The sequence below is a fragment of the Phacochoerus africanus genome, chromosome 8 (genome assembly GCF_016906955.1).
Source record: "Phacochoerus africanus isolate WHEZ1 chromosome 8, ROS_Pafr_v1, whole genome shotgun sequence".
NCBI lineage: Eukaryota > Metazoa > Chordata > Mammalia > Artiodactyla > Suidae > Phacochoerus > Phacochoerus africanus.
The window spans coordinates 61,660,962-61,678,792 of record NC_062551.1 but is presented as its reverse complement, the minus strand read 5'-3'; the positions used below and the strand labels follow the sequence as shown (position 1 = coordinate 61,678,792).

General features: G+C 48.6%; 1 protein-coding gene across 3 annotated transcripts; it reads right to left on the bottom strand.

Annotated features, from left to right (window-relative positions):
• Positions 1–513: 513 nt before the first annotated feature.
• Positions 514–10,726, bottom strand: LOC125133582 (zinc finger protein OZF-like). Of its 3 annotated transcripts, none has more exons than XM_047791874.1 (4): positions 10,448–10,726; positions 5,716–6,041; positions 4,178–4,304; positions 514–2,437 (listed from the first exon to the last, which is right to left on the bottom strand). In XM_047791874.1, exons 2-4 carry the CDS (start codon positions 5,938–5,940, stop codon positions 942–944), a joined length of 1,848 nt encoding a protein of 615 aa, XP_047647830.1. In that variant the 5' UTR covers positions 5,941–6,041; positions 10,448–10,726; the 3' UTR covers positions 514–941. The 3 variants fall into 3 exon arrangements, with proteins under 3 accessions (XP_047647830.1, XP_047647831.1, XP_047647832.1); XM_047791875.1 differs by having other exon boundaries at positions 5,716–6,038; XM_047791876.1 differs by having other exon boundaries at positions 5,716–5,754.
• Positions 10,727–17,831: the final 7,105 nt, after the last annotated feature.

Genomic DNA, 17,831 nt, shown 5'->3' with positions numbered 1-17,831 from the left:
CTGTGGTGTAGGTCGAAGACACAGCTCGGATCCCACGTTGCTGTGGCTCTGGTGTAGGCCAGCAGCTACAGCTCCGATTCGACCCCTAGCCTGGGAACCTCCATATGCCATGGGTTCAGCCCTAGAAAAGACAAAAAGACCAAAAAAATTAAATAATAAAAAAAATAAAAAAATAAAATCACTTGATACTACTACAAAAGTATTATATTACTGAAATCAGAAAGCCTGTGCATACCACGTGTTGTAAGAATGAAAAGTATAGGAACTCAAGTGCTGGTGTTTCTGGTTAGTTTGACAAAGGTTACTATCACTTCGGAAAAGGTTGACTTGGAGCTCCCGTTGTAGCTCAGCTTAAGGACCCGATGCTGCCTCTATAAGGATGTAGGTTCCATCCCTGGCCTTGCTCCGTGGGTTAAGGATCAGGTGATGCCACAAGCTTTGGTATAGGTTGCAAATGTGGCTCAGATATGGTGTGGCTATGCCTGTGGCACAGGCCACAACTACAGTGTCAATTTGCCACTGGCCTGAGAACTTCCATATGCTGCAGGTGTGGCCATACAAAAAAAGAAAGAAAAAGAAAAGTTTATCTGGCCCCACGGAAGTTACACGATCACCTACTCCAAGACAAAGGTACTGTGCTGCTATATATTAAATCAAGTGAAGGAATGCCTAAGCCCACGAAGCATTTCCCCAGTGTGAAATGTCTTCTTTTTAAAAATTTTATAGCCACATCCACAGTATATGGAAGTTCCCAGGCCAGGGACTGAATCTAAGCCACAGCTTTGACCTGTGGCAATGCCAGATCCTTTAGCCTAAGGTATCAGGCCGAGGACTGAACCCTCAGCTGCAGACTGACCCAAGCTGCTGTAGTCAGATGCGTAATCCACGGTGCCACAGCAAGAACTCCTGAACTTTCTTATTGTTTATGAGCTTGGAGCTGGCTACAAAGAACTATGCTCATAAGGCTTTTCTCCACGGTGGATTCTCTGATGTACAATAAGACTTGTTTTGTAACTGTAAGGCTTCCCACATTCATTGCACTGAAAAGGCTTTACTCCAGTGTGGATCCTCTGGTGGACAACAAGACTTGTTTTGTTACTGTAGGGCTTCCCACACTCACTGCATTTAAAAGGCTTTGATCTAATGTGGACATTTCGGTGGCTGACAAGTGTATTCTTCAGCTTAAATGCTTTACCACATTGATGACACTCATAGGGCCTTTCTCCAGTGTGGATCCTCTGGTGCTCAACGAGTCTAATTTTCCTCTTGAAAGCTTTCCCACATTCACTGCACTCGTAAGGCCTTTGTGTAGTGTGAACAATCTGGTGTTTATTGAGGGCAAAGCTGCTTGTAAAGACGTTCCCACATTTCTTACACTCATAAACTTTTTCCCCAGTATGAATTCTCTGGTGGACAACAAGACTTTTTTTGTTGACATAGGCTTTCCCACACTCACTGCACATATAAGGCCTTTCTCCAGTATGGGTTCTCTGATGGATAATAAGACTTGTCTTGTAACTGAAGGACTTCCCACATTCTGTGCACTTAAAAGGCTTTTCTCCAGTATGGATCCTCTGATGTACAAGAAGTTTATTTCTGTATAGAAAGGGCTTCCCACATTCACTGCACTTATGAGGCTTCTCTCCGGTGTGAACTTTTTGGTGCTGAACAAGTGAATCCTTCCGGGCATAGGCTTTCCCACATTCATTACACTCGTAGGGTCTTTCTCCAGTGTGGACTCTTTGGTGCTGGACAAGTTTACATTTGTAGATGAAGACTTTCCCACATTTGCTGCAATCAAAAGGCTTTTCTCCAGTGTGAACTCTCTGGTGATGAGAAAGACCCCCCCTGAGTCTAAAGAATTTCCCGCAGTCATTGCACTCATAAGGTTTTTCTCCAGTGTGAACTCTCTGGTGCTCCGTGAATTTATACTTTTTAGTAAAGGCTCTGCCACATTCACTGCACTCGTAGTGCCCTCGCCCAGGGTGGGAGACCTCCCTGCTCTTCCTCCTTCTCCGTGGATGCTCTCCATTGCGGGTGGGCTGGTGCTGGAGAAAGCCCAGGCTGCCTAGGAAATCCTTCTCAACCTCTCGGCACGTGAACATATTATCAGATACAAGTACTTGGCAGCTTGTCACAAGCATGGTGCCGTTCTCCTCCCTTCTGAGCTGTTTCTCTCCACAGAGCTGCTTCTGGTGCTGCTGCAAGTGAGAAGTGAACATTTTCTGACAAGCCCCAGGAAAGGACTGTTTCAGTCCAGGATACACTCCTTGGTGCTCAGCCAGGAAAAGAGCATCTTTCGCTACCAGAGCATATGTATCAGAAGTGAGAGTCTTCAGGAAGGACGGCTCCAGCTTTGGGTTCCTAGCTTGTGCCACTTGTTCTATAGAAACACACTGTTCAGGTATGGCTTCCTTGGCTTCTCCATGCCAACAATCTGAACGGAAAAAAAAATGCTGATAAGGTGTAAGGAAACTTTTGTGGACACGAGCCCATTACAGAATTGTGTATAACATATCTGAGAATAAGTACAAGGGGTAGTTTTCGGAACAAGGGAGGGAAGGTCAGGCAGTAGAAAGGGATGGTGTGAGTACTGGACATCTGATAGGGGCAGATCTTATCAACAGCAAGAACACAGGAAACCAAGATACGGCACTATGTTAAGAGAGGCCTAGGGAGTTCCTGTTGTGGCTCAATGGGAACGAATGTGATTAGTATCCATGAGGATGTGGGTTCAATCCCTGGCCTTGCACAGGGAGCTGTGGTATAGGTCGCAGACGTGGCTCAGGTCCCACGTTGCTGTGGCGTTGATGTAGGCTGGCAGCTGCAGCTCCGATTCAACCCCTAGCCTGGGAACTTACATAGGCCATGGGTGCAGCCCTAAAAAGAAAAAAAAAAGAGAGGGAGAGGCCTGCAACAACCCACTCCTTGGCCAATGGTGTTCAGCAGGATTTTTTAGTGGTGAGGAGCATGTTGTGAAGAACATGTATCCCAATCCAGGAAAATGCAATACACCCGACCAGCTAGTGTTCAAGGACTTCATCATGACTTGAACCTCTAAGAAGAAACTCCTATGGGAGAACACTGCAGAGGGAAAGGGCTGACAATGAGGTAGAAAAGAGCCAACTGTAAGAATTCACTAAGTAGATACAAAAAAGCAGACACAGTGTCAAAATGGGGAAGACAGACAGAAACGAGGAAGTGTCATGATGGGTTTAAAGACTGAAACCACAGTGCGTGAAGGACACAGCCCTGGAAGGATTAAAACCCGCTGATGTCATTATGCCTTCCTACAGCTCCCACGCACCAGGCCCCGGGTCCAATTAACACTCTTCCTACGACTCAAGAGGCATCCACATCATCAGACACCAAGGGCTGCCTCCACCTCTCAACCTCAGTTAGTTGCCTGTAGAAACCTGTCAGATCAAAGGCCTAAGGAGACCACTGGGCAGTTAAAAAAAGACACTGGCCCAGAGTGAATCAACAATGACAGGCTTCAGGAGTTCCCGTCGTGGCTCAGTGGTTAACAAATCCGACTAGGAACCAGGAGGTTGTGGGTTTGATCCCTGGCCTTGCTCAGTGGGTTAAGGATCCGGCGTTGCCGTGAGCTGTGGTGTAGGTCGCAGATGCGGCTCGGATCTGGCGTTGCTGTGGCTTGGGCGTAGGCTGGGGGCTACAGCTCAGGTTAGACCCCTAGCCTGGGAACCTTCGTATGCCACAGGAGTGGCCCAAGAAATAGCAAAACAAACAAACAAACAATGACAGGCTTCAGGAATATTTATTACTAAAATAATCTTGAGGAGACTCCTCAAAGAATAATCTAGGGTTGACCCCAATGCTGGCCATGTAAGTGCCTGAAATTCCTGAGACAGCGGGCACAGCAAGGGCTCAGACGAGCGGCACACACCTTCCACACATTTCAACTGTCAACATACAGAGTAGTGTCACAGCCAATTGCCATTGGTCAGGCAGGCGTCAAGCCTCTGAGGCCAAACCCTTCTGTGAAAGGCCTGAGGGCATGTGGGGTGAAGGGCGGCACACATTCAGGATGGGAAACCCAGCTCGAAGGCCAGGAACTCAGGGAGGTACGCAGAGTGCACCGTCCAAGCTGGGAAGCGAGCCAGGAGAAGCAGGGCAGAGTGGAGGCCAGGGCGATGGTGTGGGAACAAGGTCTTACCCAGGGAGGCCACAAGTGACAGGTTCTCCAGCATCACGTCACAGTACAGGAGTCTCTGAGCCTCGCTCAGGAGCCCCCACTCCTCCTGGGAGAAGGACACAGCCACATCCTCAAAGGTCACATGGCCCTGTCACCAGGGGACAGATGAGATCACAGCAGCCTCGGTAACCAGCACCCCCAGGTCTCCGACCGCCTCCCATGGCCCCGGCCCAAGGGAGATTCCAGGTCCTGATGCCCAGGGATCTGCTTTCATTCATGTCCCTCTGATCGCGGTCTCCACCCACCAGTCAGAGCAGATGGGAAGACAGGCAGTGCCCTCTGTGCCCCAGGCTGCCACACACCCCAGGCCTCTGTTAAGTCACCTCTCCAGGGAGCCCAGGGATCAGGCCGCACACGGTGACACGAATGCTCAGCCTTCCGGACGAAAGCCTGTAGCTCGGCCCCGAGGACATCTTCACACCCCCTCCCTCTCCGCCGCCCAGCCCTGCAGGATCGCCACCCCTCCGGAGCCAGGCCATGGTCCTCACCCCTCCGCCGCCCCTGCCCCTCTGCTGCAGGCCCTAGGCACCTCTGTTCCCTGGAAGGGAAAAAAAGCACCATTTCCCTTCAGCAACTCTGTCACCCAGCCTGACACCCTTCAGGCTCCAACACAGTCTGTGCAAAGCTCTGAGGCCCTGGAGGGGAAATAAGGCACCGGGCCTGCCCTCCCGGCATCCGACCCCCATCCCTGCTTCCCCCTCGGTACCTTCCTCACCCACCGAGACGCCTCTGCGCCATCAGGACCCCTCCCACCCCCACACTCATGGTCACTGTCCTGCCTCATCCTCAGTGATGACAGCCACCCCGGCCAGGGGCCCGGGCACCTGAGCCAGGCCATGGAGAATCCCCTCCCCACCTTCCGGGCACCGGGACCTGCAGGGCCTTGAGTGTGACAAGGTCTGCACACCAGCCACCTGCCTGGGAGACTCTCCCAAGCGAAACCCCTCCCTCACCTCCAGATGTGTGTTCCCAGCTGCCCACCTGACACCTCCCCTGAGACACCCAGGTGAGGGGTCGAATCGGAGCTGTAGCCGCCGGCCCTCACCACAGCCCCAGCAACACCAGATCCAAGCTGCATCTGCGACCTACACCACATCTCACGGCAATGCCAGATCCTTAACCCACCGAGCAGGCCAGGGATCGAACCCATGTCTGCATGGACACTAGTTGGATTCATGTCCGCTGTGCCACGAGGGGAACTTCCTGCCACCCAGCTTTATTGGCCCAGGTCACGGGTCCTGCAGATCCCCGGACACTCCCCTCGCCCCCTCGCCTCTGGCCACAGGGACAGGCTGACTCCCGGGGCTAAGGAACAGCTTATCCCTTGACCTTTTCCACGGGACACATTTGAACACCTCAGGACAACGCCTGTCACCAAGCTTCCCGGGCCTGAGGGGACCCCAGGGGCCCAGAGCGAAGGACCGACCATCCCAGGACAACACTGGGTCCTAAGTCTGGGCGTCAGGGCCAGGGGAGGGGACGACGTCCGGCAGACTTACCTGTGTGGGGACCATACCTACGGCAGCTCCTTGGGGACCCTGTGAAAAGAGGACGAGCTGAGGTGAAGGCGGCCTGGGGAGGACGGAGTGGCTGAGCCGGTTCTTCCTTTCTTCGTCCTGGAGATGAGTGATCTCAGGCCAACCTCCGCCCTCAGTTTCTCGGTCTTCGGAGCTGGAGTCAGACAAGTCTATGGCCCTGGACAAACATGCAACCACCGAGCGCATCACTGTCCTTATGTGCACAAGGGCGACTTCTAGACGTCTCTCTCAGAATGCTGCGTAGACATCAAATGAATGACTGCCTCGCCCCTGTTCAGGCTCACCTGCTACAGAACACAGGGTTAACATTTCTGCAAACGTCCTCGACTGCTAGCTTTTCCTTACGTGTCTCTCAACCATTTCTGAGACGAAACATCTCTTTGACCACCAACTATCTAACTTACGACACCATCGTGGTGGCCTGCAATTCATTTTTATCAGTGAACTACCTGACACCGAAACAAAATCCACAGATTTGAAGGGATCGGTCCCATGAGCTGCCCTCTTGGATGAAGTCAGCTGCGAACCCAGGTCCCCAGGCTACCACTACTTCCGGGTCACTAGGCTACAAAGTCAGGGTTCCCCAGGAAAGCCTCCTTAGTTTGGACAGTTTTCTAAAATGATTCACAAAATTAGGAAAACACTTTTTTTTTTAACTTTTTCCCGTTTACTACAATGGATACGATTCGGGAACAGCCAAATGGAAGAGACGTCTAGGTCTAGGTGTGGGGGTGGGGAGTGAGGGGTGTTTTGAGGGCAGCAGAGTTTCCAGGCCATTTTCGGACATGCCACCCTCCGGGCACTTTCCTCATGTCAACATGCTCACCAATCCAGAAGCTCCCTGGATTTCATTCTTTAGCTGCTTTTATTCCTGAACTCCAATTCCCCTCTGGTACTTGGGGAGTCCTACATGGACCTGAAAGTTTTTTTTGGTTTTTTGTTTTGTTTTGTTTTGTTTTGTTTTTTGTCTTTGTTGTTGTTGTTGTTGTTGTTGCTATTTCTTGGGCCCCTCCCGCGGCATATGGAGGTTCCCAGGCTAGGGGTTGAATCGGAGCTGTAGCCGCTGGCCTACGCCAGAGCCACAGCAACGCGGGATCCGAGCCAAGTCTGCAACCTACACCACAGCTCACGGCAACGCCGGATCGTTAACCCACTGAGCAAGGGCAGGGACCGAACCCACAACCTCATGGTTCCTAGTCGGATTCGTTAACCACTGTGCCACGACGGGAACTCCTGGACCTGAAAGTTTAATCTGCTCTCTCTCTCTTTTTTTCTTTTTTCTTTCTAGGACCATACCTGCGGCATATGAAAGTTCCCAGAGACTTCCCTTCATGGCTCACTGCTTAACGAATCCAACTAGGAACCATGAGGTTGCAGGTTCGATCCCTGGCCTCGCTCAGTGGGTTAAGGATACGGCATGGCCGTGAGCTGTGGTGTAGGCCGGCAGCTATGGCTCCGATTCCACCCCTAGCCTGGGGACCTCCATATACTGTGGGTGTGGCCCTAGAAAAGGCAGAGAGACAAAAAAAAAAAAAAGTTCCAGGGCTAGGGGTCATATTGGAGCTGCGCTGCCAGCCTAACCCATAGTCACAACAAAACAAGATCAAAGCTTCTTTCACAACCTACACCACAGCTCACAGCGACACCAGGTCCTCAACCCACTGAGCACTGCCAGGGATCGAACACACCTCCTCATGGGCAGCAGTCAGTTTCCTTTCTGCTGTGCCACAACGGAAAATCCTTGAAAGTTTAATCTTCCAATCACCAAATTTTTCTGATTTAGTGTGATGACCACTCCAATCTTGTTTTTTTTTTCTTTTGCTTTTTAGGACCACACATGTGGCATATGGAAGTACAGGCTAGGAGGTCAAATCAGAGCTGCAGCCACTGACCTAGGCCACAGTCACAGGAACTCAGCTCACAGCAACGCCAGATGCTGAACCAGGCCAGGGATCAAACGTGCATCTTCACGGATCCTAACTGGGTTTGTTTCCCTGAGCCACAAAAGGAACTGTGACTACTCGAATCTTGAGGATATCTAGGGGCCCATCCCACGTCACCTCACTATAGTTACAATTTATAACTCCTGTGTGATAAAAGAATCTAATGGTGAATAACAACAACAAGAACAAAAAACCCAGTCCTAACGCCCAGAAGATTCCAAGGAGTTCAGAACTCTGTATGAAGAGCCCAAGACAAAACCTAAACATACATTTATTACTATAGCAGATACATAGCCTCATTTTAAGCAATTACTATGCTCTAACACAAAATTAACTTGCTCAAGATAATAAACTTTTTTTTTCATGTAGTTTCCTGGGAGAGCTGAGGCACCTGTGCCCTTGAGGGGGCCTGGGTGCTCCCCCAAGCAAGGCTGACCTCCTTCTGGCTCCACAAGGACTGGACACTCTGCTGAGGGTTGAGAGCAGTCGAGCTATGTCCCCTCACACCTCCTTCTCCTTCTCCATCTCCAGCCCAGGCCTGGCTCCTTATACCCTCGCTTCCCCAGGAAGCCCTGGAACCTCGGGGCCCTCCCGCTTCAGGCGGCCTCACGAGGTCCCACCCACCTTGCCCTGCCCTCCAGCGCCAGCTCTCTCTTCTTGCCTCTCATGTCCCCTCTCACAGCAAAGCGACAAGACAAGACGTTCCCTCCTAAATTTGACCTCCAGACTTGGCCCAAGTCACGGCCTTCGGCGGTCCCCCCAGGCACATTGCTGAGCCACCTCCTCCTCCCTCAATGACAGACAAGAGACTCCACAGCACAGAGGTTACCGCAACTTTGGGAATCTCAGAAGCATGTCCCAAATGCAGGTTGTAATCTCTCCCTGAAGCCAATTTCGCACATCACCTGCTCATCTCACCTCTTCCGATGGTCAGCTAAAGAAGGCCTTCACTGGCCTTTACTCTGCCTTTAAGTCAGAGCCACATTCGCTGTGGCAGGAAATATGACCAATTGATATTATTATTATTATTAATTTTGCTTTTTAGGGCCGCACCTGCAGCTTATGGAAGTTCCCAGGTAGGGGCTGAATCGGAGCCACAGCTGCCGGCCACAGCCATAGCCACATCCATAGCCACATGGGATCCGAGCCACAACTGCAACACACACCAGAGCTCACAGCAATGCCAGATCCCCAACCCACTGAGAGAGGTCAAGGATGGAAGCTGCATCCTCATGAAGACTAGTCAGATTCATTTCCACTGCACCACAATGGGAACGCCCCAATTATCTTTTTCCTTTTTTTGCTTTTTAGGGCCACACTCGCGGCACATGGAGGTTCCCAGGCTAGAGGTCTAATCGGAGCTACAGCTGCCGGCCACAGCAATGCCAGATCCGAGCTGCATCTGTGACCTACACCACAGCTCATGGCAACATCAGATCCTTAACCTACTAAGAGAGGCCAGGGATCGAACCTGTAACCTCATGGTTCCTAGTCGGATTCATTTCCAATGCACCACAACAGGAACTCCCCCAATTATTTTTAACGTTTATTAGGAATCTTAGTACTTACATTCCTTAATAAAAAATTAATAAGCAGAAACCTCACCTAGAATTGGCAACACAGAAAGGTAGGCCTCACTGACCTAAGACAGCAGTGGAGTTCAAAAGGAGAAAGAAACACTATCCTGGAAAGGACTCAGACAATGAAAAGCCAGGGACTTTGGTAACTATAGTCTTTCTAACTTCTTTTTATTTATTTATTTTTGCTTTTTAGGGCCACACCTGCAGCATATGGAGGTTCCCAGGCTAGGGGTTGAATCAGAGCTGTAGCCACTGGCCTACACCAGAGCCACACCACCACCAGATCCAAGACACATCTGCCACCTACACCACAGCTCACAGCAACAAAGGATCCTTAACCCACTGAGGATCGAACCCGCATCCTCATGGATCCTAGATGGGTTCATTAACCGATGAGCCATGGTGGAAACTCCCTAACTTCCTTTTTAAATCTCTATAAAAATTTTAGCTGACCAATCCTGCACACTCCAAATGCAATTCCTTGATTATTCAGGGGGAAAAAAAAAAAAACACATGTGCATGAGAAATAGCAGGCATTTTATTTGTTTCAGGTCAACATATACTATAGCCACCACTCTGGTCCAGGAACCACCTTATTCTTCTGGAGCCTAATGCAGTAGGCTCAGAGTTCCCTTGTGGCACAGTGGGTTAAGGATCTGGCATTTTCACTGCAGTGGATCAAGTTCCATCCCTGGCCCCAGAATTCCCACATGTCACATGCATGGCCAAAAATAAAACAAGGCAGTAGGCTCTCCAGGTCTTCTTGCCTTCACCCTCAACACCTCCTCCCTAGTCTGTTCTCCTCTGAGCAGCTTTTCAAATAGTTTTAAAACTCTCAGATCGCCTTCCTGCTTTATTCACAATGCTCCAGAACCCCAGAAAGTTCAGACTAGTGACTCCTCCTCAAATTGTCTTCTCCGAGGAAAGGGGTCGGAACCCAGGATTCCCAAATGCTCCTGTCCCTCGTGCACCTCCAAGGATGTGCACGTGCCGCGCCCACGCCCTTGAACATTTAACAATCTTCTCACTTCACACACCTGTCAGAAATGGGGCCACCACACACGCACACCTAATATTCTGCAGACAGGAGGCTGAACCACAGTGCCCTGAGCGGAAAACCCTCTTAGGGGCTTGGGGATATGGATCAGGATCTGGGTGCGCAAGAGTCACCTGGGCCGTGGCCTTTGGCACGCTGGTTGCCATAGGACTCTTTGGGCGCAGTGATGCCGGGAGACGAGCGCGTGATGACGGCGGAGACCTGGGTCGATAATCCCGGAAGCACGTTCCGCAACCCGCTCACTCCCGTGCAGTGTGGACCGCGCCCCCTCGGGCGCTTTCCAGTCTCCGTTACCTCGGTTCCACCCACTGATTTAGAGCCTCGGCTCCTGCCGACAGCAGCAAAAGCCGCCAAACCATCGCCATCGGAAAGACGCCGGAAGTCCCGCCCACCTGCTAGTCACATTTCCGCAAAAGCCCCAGCCTGGGGCGGTCATTGGTGCGGAGCTCAAGGCCGGTCTGCGCACAGTCCTCTGGGTAATGTAGTTCCTCTCACCACGGGTTTGTGATGCGCCAACTTCCAGGGCGTTAATGTAGCAAGTCCCTGGGGGAAGAACAAATTTAAAACACATCCAAATAGACACAGCAAAGCCTATACCTATAATCTTTGTAAAAGTATGATTTAATTCGCATTTCTAAACATCAAAGCAATGCAGGATTGGGGGGCGGAAATCATTCCAGTTGTGAAAAGACTGCAAGTAGCTACAGTCCTTATTTGTTGCTTTTGTTTTTTATGAAAAACTTAGGAGAATTTCCACGTAAGAAAAGTCAAGTCATTAGGATTTTGTAATGAAAAACGGAATTATGGAGTTCCCGTAATGGCGCCGCGGAGACGAATCTGACGAGGAACCATGAGGTTGTGGGTTCAATCCCTGGCCTCGCTCAGTGGGTTAAGGATCCGGTGTTGTCATGAGCTGTGGTGTGGGTCGCAGACCGCGGCTCAGATCCCTCCTTGCTGTGACTGTGGTTAGGCCAGCAGCTGTAGGTCTGACTGGACCCCTAGCCTGGGAACCTTCATATGTTCCAGGTTCGGCCCGAAAAAGCAAAAGCAAAAAAAAAAACCCCAAAACCAAAAAACCACAAACGGAATTATGTTCAAAATATTTCTATTACTGGCTAAAAAACACCCCATAAAATTAGATCATAGAAGTCTATCATGTAAAGACTTAGCCCAAGTGGCAATAAACCTAAATAAATCAGAGAGGCAATAATAAAGCACAAAATACTTACTATTTTTGTTGCATTTTTTTCTCTTTTTGGCCATGCCTGCACCACGCTGAAGTGCATTTGGTCACAGACTAGGGAAAATAACAGGGACAATACAACAGGGGATGAATGATGACATTTGAGTATGTACTGTGCAATAAATAAGAGTATTTTACCAATACTGAACTTACTGATTATGATAACGCTCTAATATCAAATGTGCTCTTAGGAAACATGCACTGAAGTATTGGCTTGTACAGAGGCAAAATATTTCCAAATTAAACTTAAACCACTCAGGCGTTCCCGTCGGGGCGCAGTGGAAACGAATCTGACTAGGAATCATGAGGTTGTAGGTTCCACCCCAAGCCTCGCTCAGTGGGTTAAGGATCTGGCATTGCCGTGAGCTGTGATGTAGGTTGCAGACGCAGCTCGGATCTGGCATTGCTGTGGCCCTGGTGTAGGCTGGCAGCAACAGTTCGGATTAGACCCCTAAAAAGACAAAAGGCAGAAAACATACAAACAAACAAACTTAAATTACTCAGATATACATACACATCGGTATGTATGTTGAGGCAAGTGTGGCCAAAAAAGGTGTTTTTTTTGGGGGGGGGAGAAGAGAAAAAAAGATTCCATATAGAACTACCATAAGACCCAGCAATCCCATCCCTGGGCATATATCTGAACAAAACTTTCATTGAAAAATATACATATACCCCTGTGTTCATTGCCGCACTCTTCACAGTAGCAAAGACATAGAAATAATCTAAATGTCCACTGGCAGATGAATGGATTAAAAAGATCTGGTTTATATACACAATGTAATACTGCTCACCCATATAAAAAACAAAATAATGCCATTTGCAGCAACTCGGATGGAACCAGAGACTATCATACTAAGTGAAGTAAAGTCAGAAAGAGAAAGACCAATACCATATGATATCACTTATATCTGGAATCTAATATATGGCAGAAATGAACCTGTCTACAGAAAAGAAACAAACTCACAGACGTGAAAAACAGACTTGTGGTTGCCAAGGGTCAGGGGGAAGGATTGGGATGGACAAGGAGTTTGGGGTTAGTAGATGCAAACTATTTGCATTTGCAGTGGATAAGCAATGATATCCTGTTGTATAGCCCAGGGAACTATATCTAGTTACTTATGGTGGAGCATGATAGTGGATAATGTCAGAAAAAGAATGTGTGTGTGTGTGTGTGTGTGTGTATCCCGGTCATTTTGTTGTGCAGCAGAAATTGACAGAACATTGTAAATAAGTAATAATAAAAAAGTTTAAATCCTAAAAAGAAAACAAACATATGCAAGAAAGGAAAAAGTTTTCCATTTGGGAAATTCTGCAATCCTTATTTGTTGTTTTTCTTTTTTAAGCAAACCTTGAAGAATATTCAAGTAAGAAAAATCAAGTCATTAAGATTTTGAAATAACAAGTAAGGAAGGGGATTATGTCAACAAAATATCTTAGCATTCTTCTTTATTGGCTGTCCAAATAAATACAAAAATTTAGGAGCTCCCGTCATGGCTCTGCAAAAATGAATGTGACTAGCGTCCATGAGAATGCAGGTTTGATCCCTGGCCTCAATCAGTGGGTAAGGATACGGCGTTGCCATGACCTGTGGTACAGATTGCCAGCGCGGTTCGGATCTGGCATAGCTGTGGCTGTGGCATAGGCTGGCAGCTGTAGCTCCGATTCAACTCCTAGCCTGGGAACCTCCATGTGCTGCAGGTGCAGCCATAAAAAGACTTAAAAAAAAAATTTAGATAACGAAGTCTGTCGTGGATAGTGTTGACCTAAAGAAACCTGAGAGGTAATAATTAAGCACAAGATGGAGTTCCCGTCATGGCTCAGTGGTTAATGAATCCTACTAGGAACCATGAGGTTGCACTTTCGATCCCCGGCCTTGCTCAGTGGGTTAAGGATCCAGCATGGCCATGAGGTGTGGTGTAGGTTGCAGGCGAGGCTCAGATCCTGAGTTGCTGTGGCTCTGGTGTAGGCTGGCAGCTACAGCTCCAATTGGACCCCTAGCCTGGGAATCTCCATGTGCCGCGGGAGTAGCCCTAGAAAAAGAAAAAAAAAGACAAAATAATAATAATAATAATTAAGCACAACACATTTGTTTGGGATCAGGGAATTGCAGTTTGAGACACACATTCAAGTAGCAACCCAAAAGGTGTTCTTCTAGGGAATGAAAGCCAAAAGATTTTAATGGTAAAGAAAGGTTTACATTACAAAGGATTTTATGTATAGATGGAGGCAGAAGCTATTCTTGGCTGAACATGGTGGCTCAGCATGTTAGGGAACTGGCATTTTCACTGCTGTGGCTCAGGTTGCATCCCTGGCTCAGCAACTTCCACTTGCCACTTGCTGGGTCAAAAAAAAAAATCAAAGTCACTTTGAGCTTATCATGAATAACAGAATTTTATGACCCGTGTCAGTAAATAGTCTTGTCATCCAAAAAAAATTGAAATCCAGATTCAGCCTTTGCTCATAATACTCCATACGCAATGCTGAGAAATTGTGGCTGCATCAGAGAAGGCTGCTCTGATGTCTTGGTGTCTCTCTTTTACAACTCATTTCCAGTGTTATTACTGTTTCTATCCAGTACCAGTTTTCCATGCATCTTTTTATTTATTTTACTTTTTTTTTCTTTTTCAGGGCTGCACCTGCAACATATGGAAGTTCCCAGGCTAGGGGTGGAATCAGAACTGCAGGTGCTGGCCTACTATGCCACGGCCACAGCAATGCCAGATCTTTAACCCACTGAATGAGGCCAGGGATCGAACCCGCATCCTCATGGATACTAATCGGGTTTGTAACCCACTGAGCCACAATGGGAACTCCTGCCATGCATCTTTTATTTATTGTCTGCATGTTCTGATGATCATTGGGTAGTTGATTATTTTATAAGTTGTTAAAACATTTGAACATATTACTATTGCTATTTCAGCATTCATTAGCCAGAAATCCTCCGCAAAGAATTTTGCCATGATTTCTTTTTGGTTTCCTCAAAATATAGAAAAAGGAAGAAAGAGCTTGATTCATTCACTCTTTTGTTGAGGGAGTGACCACGCCAGTGGCATGCAGAAATTCCCGGACCAGACTTCAAACCAGCCCCACAGCAGTGACAATGTCCGATCCTTAACCACTGGGCCACCGGGAAACTCTGTTCCATTCATTCTTTTTTTTTTTTTTTTTTGTCTTTTTGCCATTTCTAGGGCCGCTTACCGGGGCATATGGAGGTTCCCGGGCTAGGGGTCGAATCAGAGCTGTAGCCGCCAGCCTATGCCAGAGCCACAGCCACGTGGGATCCGAGCCCCCTCTTTGATCCACACCACAGCTCACGGCAACGCGGGATCCTTAAGCCACTGAGCGAGGTCAGGGATCGAACCCACATCCTCATGGATGCTCGTCGGGTTCATTAACCCCTGAGCCACAACAGGAACTCCTGAGGAGAAATATCATATGGAAAAATTCGTTGGGCTTACTTGGCTTTTAACACGAACACTGAAATATCCCTGTGCGGGAAGGACTTATTTTGTGTGGGAAACAGGGCGGAAGGTCACATCATCGACTTCTTCCGAGGCTTCCTTAGAGCCATCACCCTTTTCCCCTGTCGAGATCCTGGCTGACTCTTTTCTTTCTTCTCCCTTTGTTACTGACCAGGTTCATAGCTTCCTTAATCAATAGAAATTGCAAAGAGACCAGATGAGAAATTCAGGCAAGGTTTTCCTGGGACTCTGCTGTCATGCGTGGGAGGGGAGGGAAGTAACTCAATCCCCTGCTTGTTCCCTGGGGAACGGGGTGTGTGTGCTGCTCCCTTAAATGGGTTGAGGGTAGGGGTGGGTCCAGGGGTTGGACCAGAGGGTTGGCTTAGGTAGAATCTCACTCCCCTGGAGGCGCTAAGCGCAGCGATCATGCACAGGACCCTGGTTTTACTTAGGATCCCTCAGAAGTGGTAGTTGGGGGGCTCCCCTCGTGGCTGAGCAGAAACGAATCTGACTGACATCTGTGAGGATGCAGGTTCATCCCTGGCCTCCCTCAGTGGGTTAAGGATCCGGCCTTGTTAAGGATCCGGCGGTGCCGTGAGCTGTGGTGTAGGTCCCAGATGTGGCTCGGGATGTGGCATTGCTGTGGCTGTGGCGTAGGCCAGCGGCTACAGCTCTGAGTCGACCCCTAACCTGGGAAACTGTGTATGCTGTGGCTATTGCCCTAAAAAGACAAAAAAAAAAAAAAAAGAAAAGAAAAGAAAAAAAGAAAAAGTGGTAGTCTGCTTTTTTTTTTTGGTATCTCATAGTTCATAACTTGCCTCACTGCACAGTTATTTTTAGTGCCTTATAATGTTGTTGTATTCTGTTGCTTGAAGAGATGTTTTTCTCGGTGCAACCATTGCAGCAAAGGTTACCAGGAAGGTCCTGGGCTGTCTCACCTTGACCGCACATATTGAAGCCTACAAAGTTATCTCTGAAGTTTTGATCTATATAAAGTTGAAGAAGAATAAGATAATATTTGTTGGTTACTGCTCTAGTGGCAGGCACTTTGTGAGTTGGCAACAGTACAGTGGTGCATCGAGGTTTTTCTTTGGGTTCCTTTTTGCTCAATATTCTCTTTAAAGGAAGACAATATATATTCAAAAAATAGAAGGGACAAAATAAATATGAAGATACTTAGATAATAACATAGTCATAAAATTATAATTTATGTTAAAGCTCTTTCCTTCTTTCTTCTTTTTGGCTGGATAGATATCAAAGCCGTGCCACAACAGCAACCGAAGCCACTGCAGTGACAACACTGGATCCTTGCCACTCTTTGCCACAAAAGAACTCCCAGCACTTTGTGAAATAAATCTTCTCTTTATATTCCACACATATTTTTTTAAAGGCCACACCCATGGCATATGCAGGTTCCCAGGCTAGGGGTTGAATCGGAGCTGCAGCTGCTGGCCTGGGCCACAGCCACAGCCAACACCAGATCTGAGCTGTGTCCGTGACCTCCACCATAGCTCACGGGAAAGCCAGATCCTTAACCCACTGAGCGAGGCCTGGGATCAAACCTGTGTCCTCATGGATACTAGTCAGATTTGTTTCCACTGAGCCACAATGGGAACTCCTCCACACACGCTTCTGAGGAACTTCATAAATGTATTTAAACATTTCTAGAAAGCCGAGTTTGTCTATTGTCCACCTGTTTTCAGGGACACCCAGCGTCTTCTGCAGCATCCCAGTAATGGCCAAGTGTGAAATCCTTTCTCTCTTGACCTTGAGCAAACACAGAGAAACTCACAAAACTGATCGTGAAACTTCAGTCTGCATGCATTTGAACAGTAACAAGATAGAGTTTACTAATTCACATATATGAGTGTAGATACTTTTTTTTTTTTTTGGTCTTTTTGCCATTTCTTGAGCTGCTCCTGCAGCATGTGGAGGTTCCCGGGCTAGGGGTCGAATCGGAGCTGTAGCCGCCAGCCTACACCAGAGCCACAGCAACGCGGGATCCGAGCCGCCTCTGCAACCTACACCACAGCTCACAGCAACACCAGATCCTTAACCCATTGAGCAAGGCCGGGGACCAAACCGCAACCTCGTGGTTCCCAGTTGGGTTCGTTAACCACTGAGCCACGACGGTAACTCCGAGCTTAGGTACTTTGTATGTGAGTGATGTCATGATATCATGGGAGCAGGCTCAGTATGGTTAAAGGAGAGCCTAGAGAGAGTGTGAGAGAGGCGGGCTGGACAAGTGCCGTTATTGGGGGTCAGGAAGGAGTATAGATGTGCTGGAATATCACTAGGTCACAGGGAAGGACAAGAAGGCTGTTTCAGAGGCCAGCCTTATAATGCTGCTGTCCCCGGTCACCTGGGTGGGGGTGCTCATAACCTTTTTTGGGGGGATGTCAGGGCAATAGAATAGGAAGTTTAAACAATCTACAATACAGTGTGTACAATTAGAAGCTTAATTGACAAGATACAGAAAATACAACAAGGAAATCTGGGTGCGTCGCCTTTAGGCACATCGGATGCCTTGTCGGCTTCCTTAGAGCCTTTGCCATTCCTCTGCCAGCTGCAGTCTCTAGGCCTCTCCTGGAAGGAGCAGAGACTCCCCTACCTGGACGGATGTATGACGAAAACTACACTACCCAGAAGGCTGTGCTCCGCAAACTGGCCGAGGGAGCCGGACGAATGACGTCACCGAAAGGCGGCGGTGCTGGCGCGCGCTGTGGGGGCGGGACTTCCTGCGTAGCCCGGGAGGCGGTTTGTTGGTGGGGGGGGGGGGGGTGTCTCTCT

Coding starts and splice junctions, on each gene's coding strand:
- LOC125133582 (XM_047791874.1), bottom strand. CDS start 5,940: ATGCGCTCGGTGGTTGCATGTTTGTCCAGGGCCATAGACTTGTCTGAC. Junction 4,305..5,715: donor TAGGTATGGTCCCCACACAG/GTAAGTCTGCCG, acceptor CCCTGGTGACAG/GGCCATGTGACCTTTGAGGA. Junction 2,438..4,177: donor GTCACTTGTGGCCTCCCTGG/GTAAGACCTTGT, acceptor TTTTCCGTTCAG/ATTGTTGGCATGGAGAAGCC.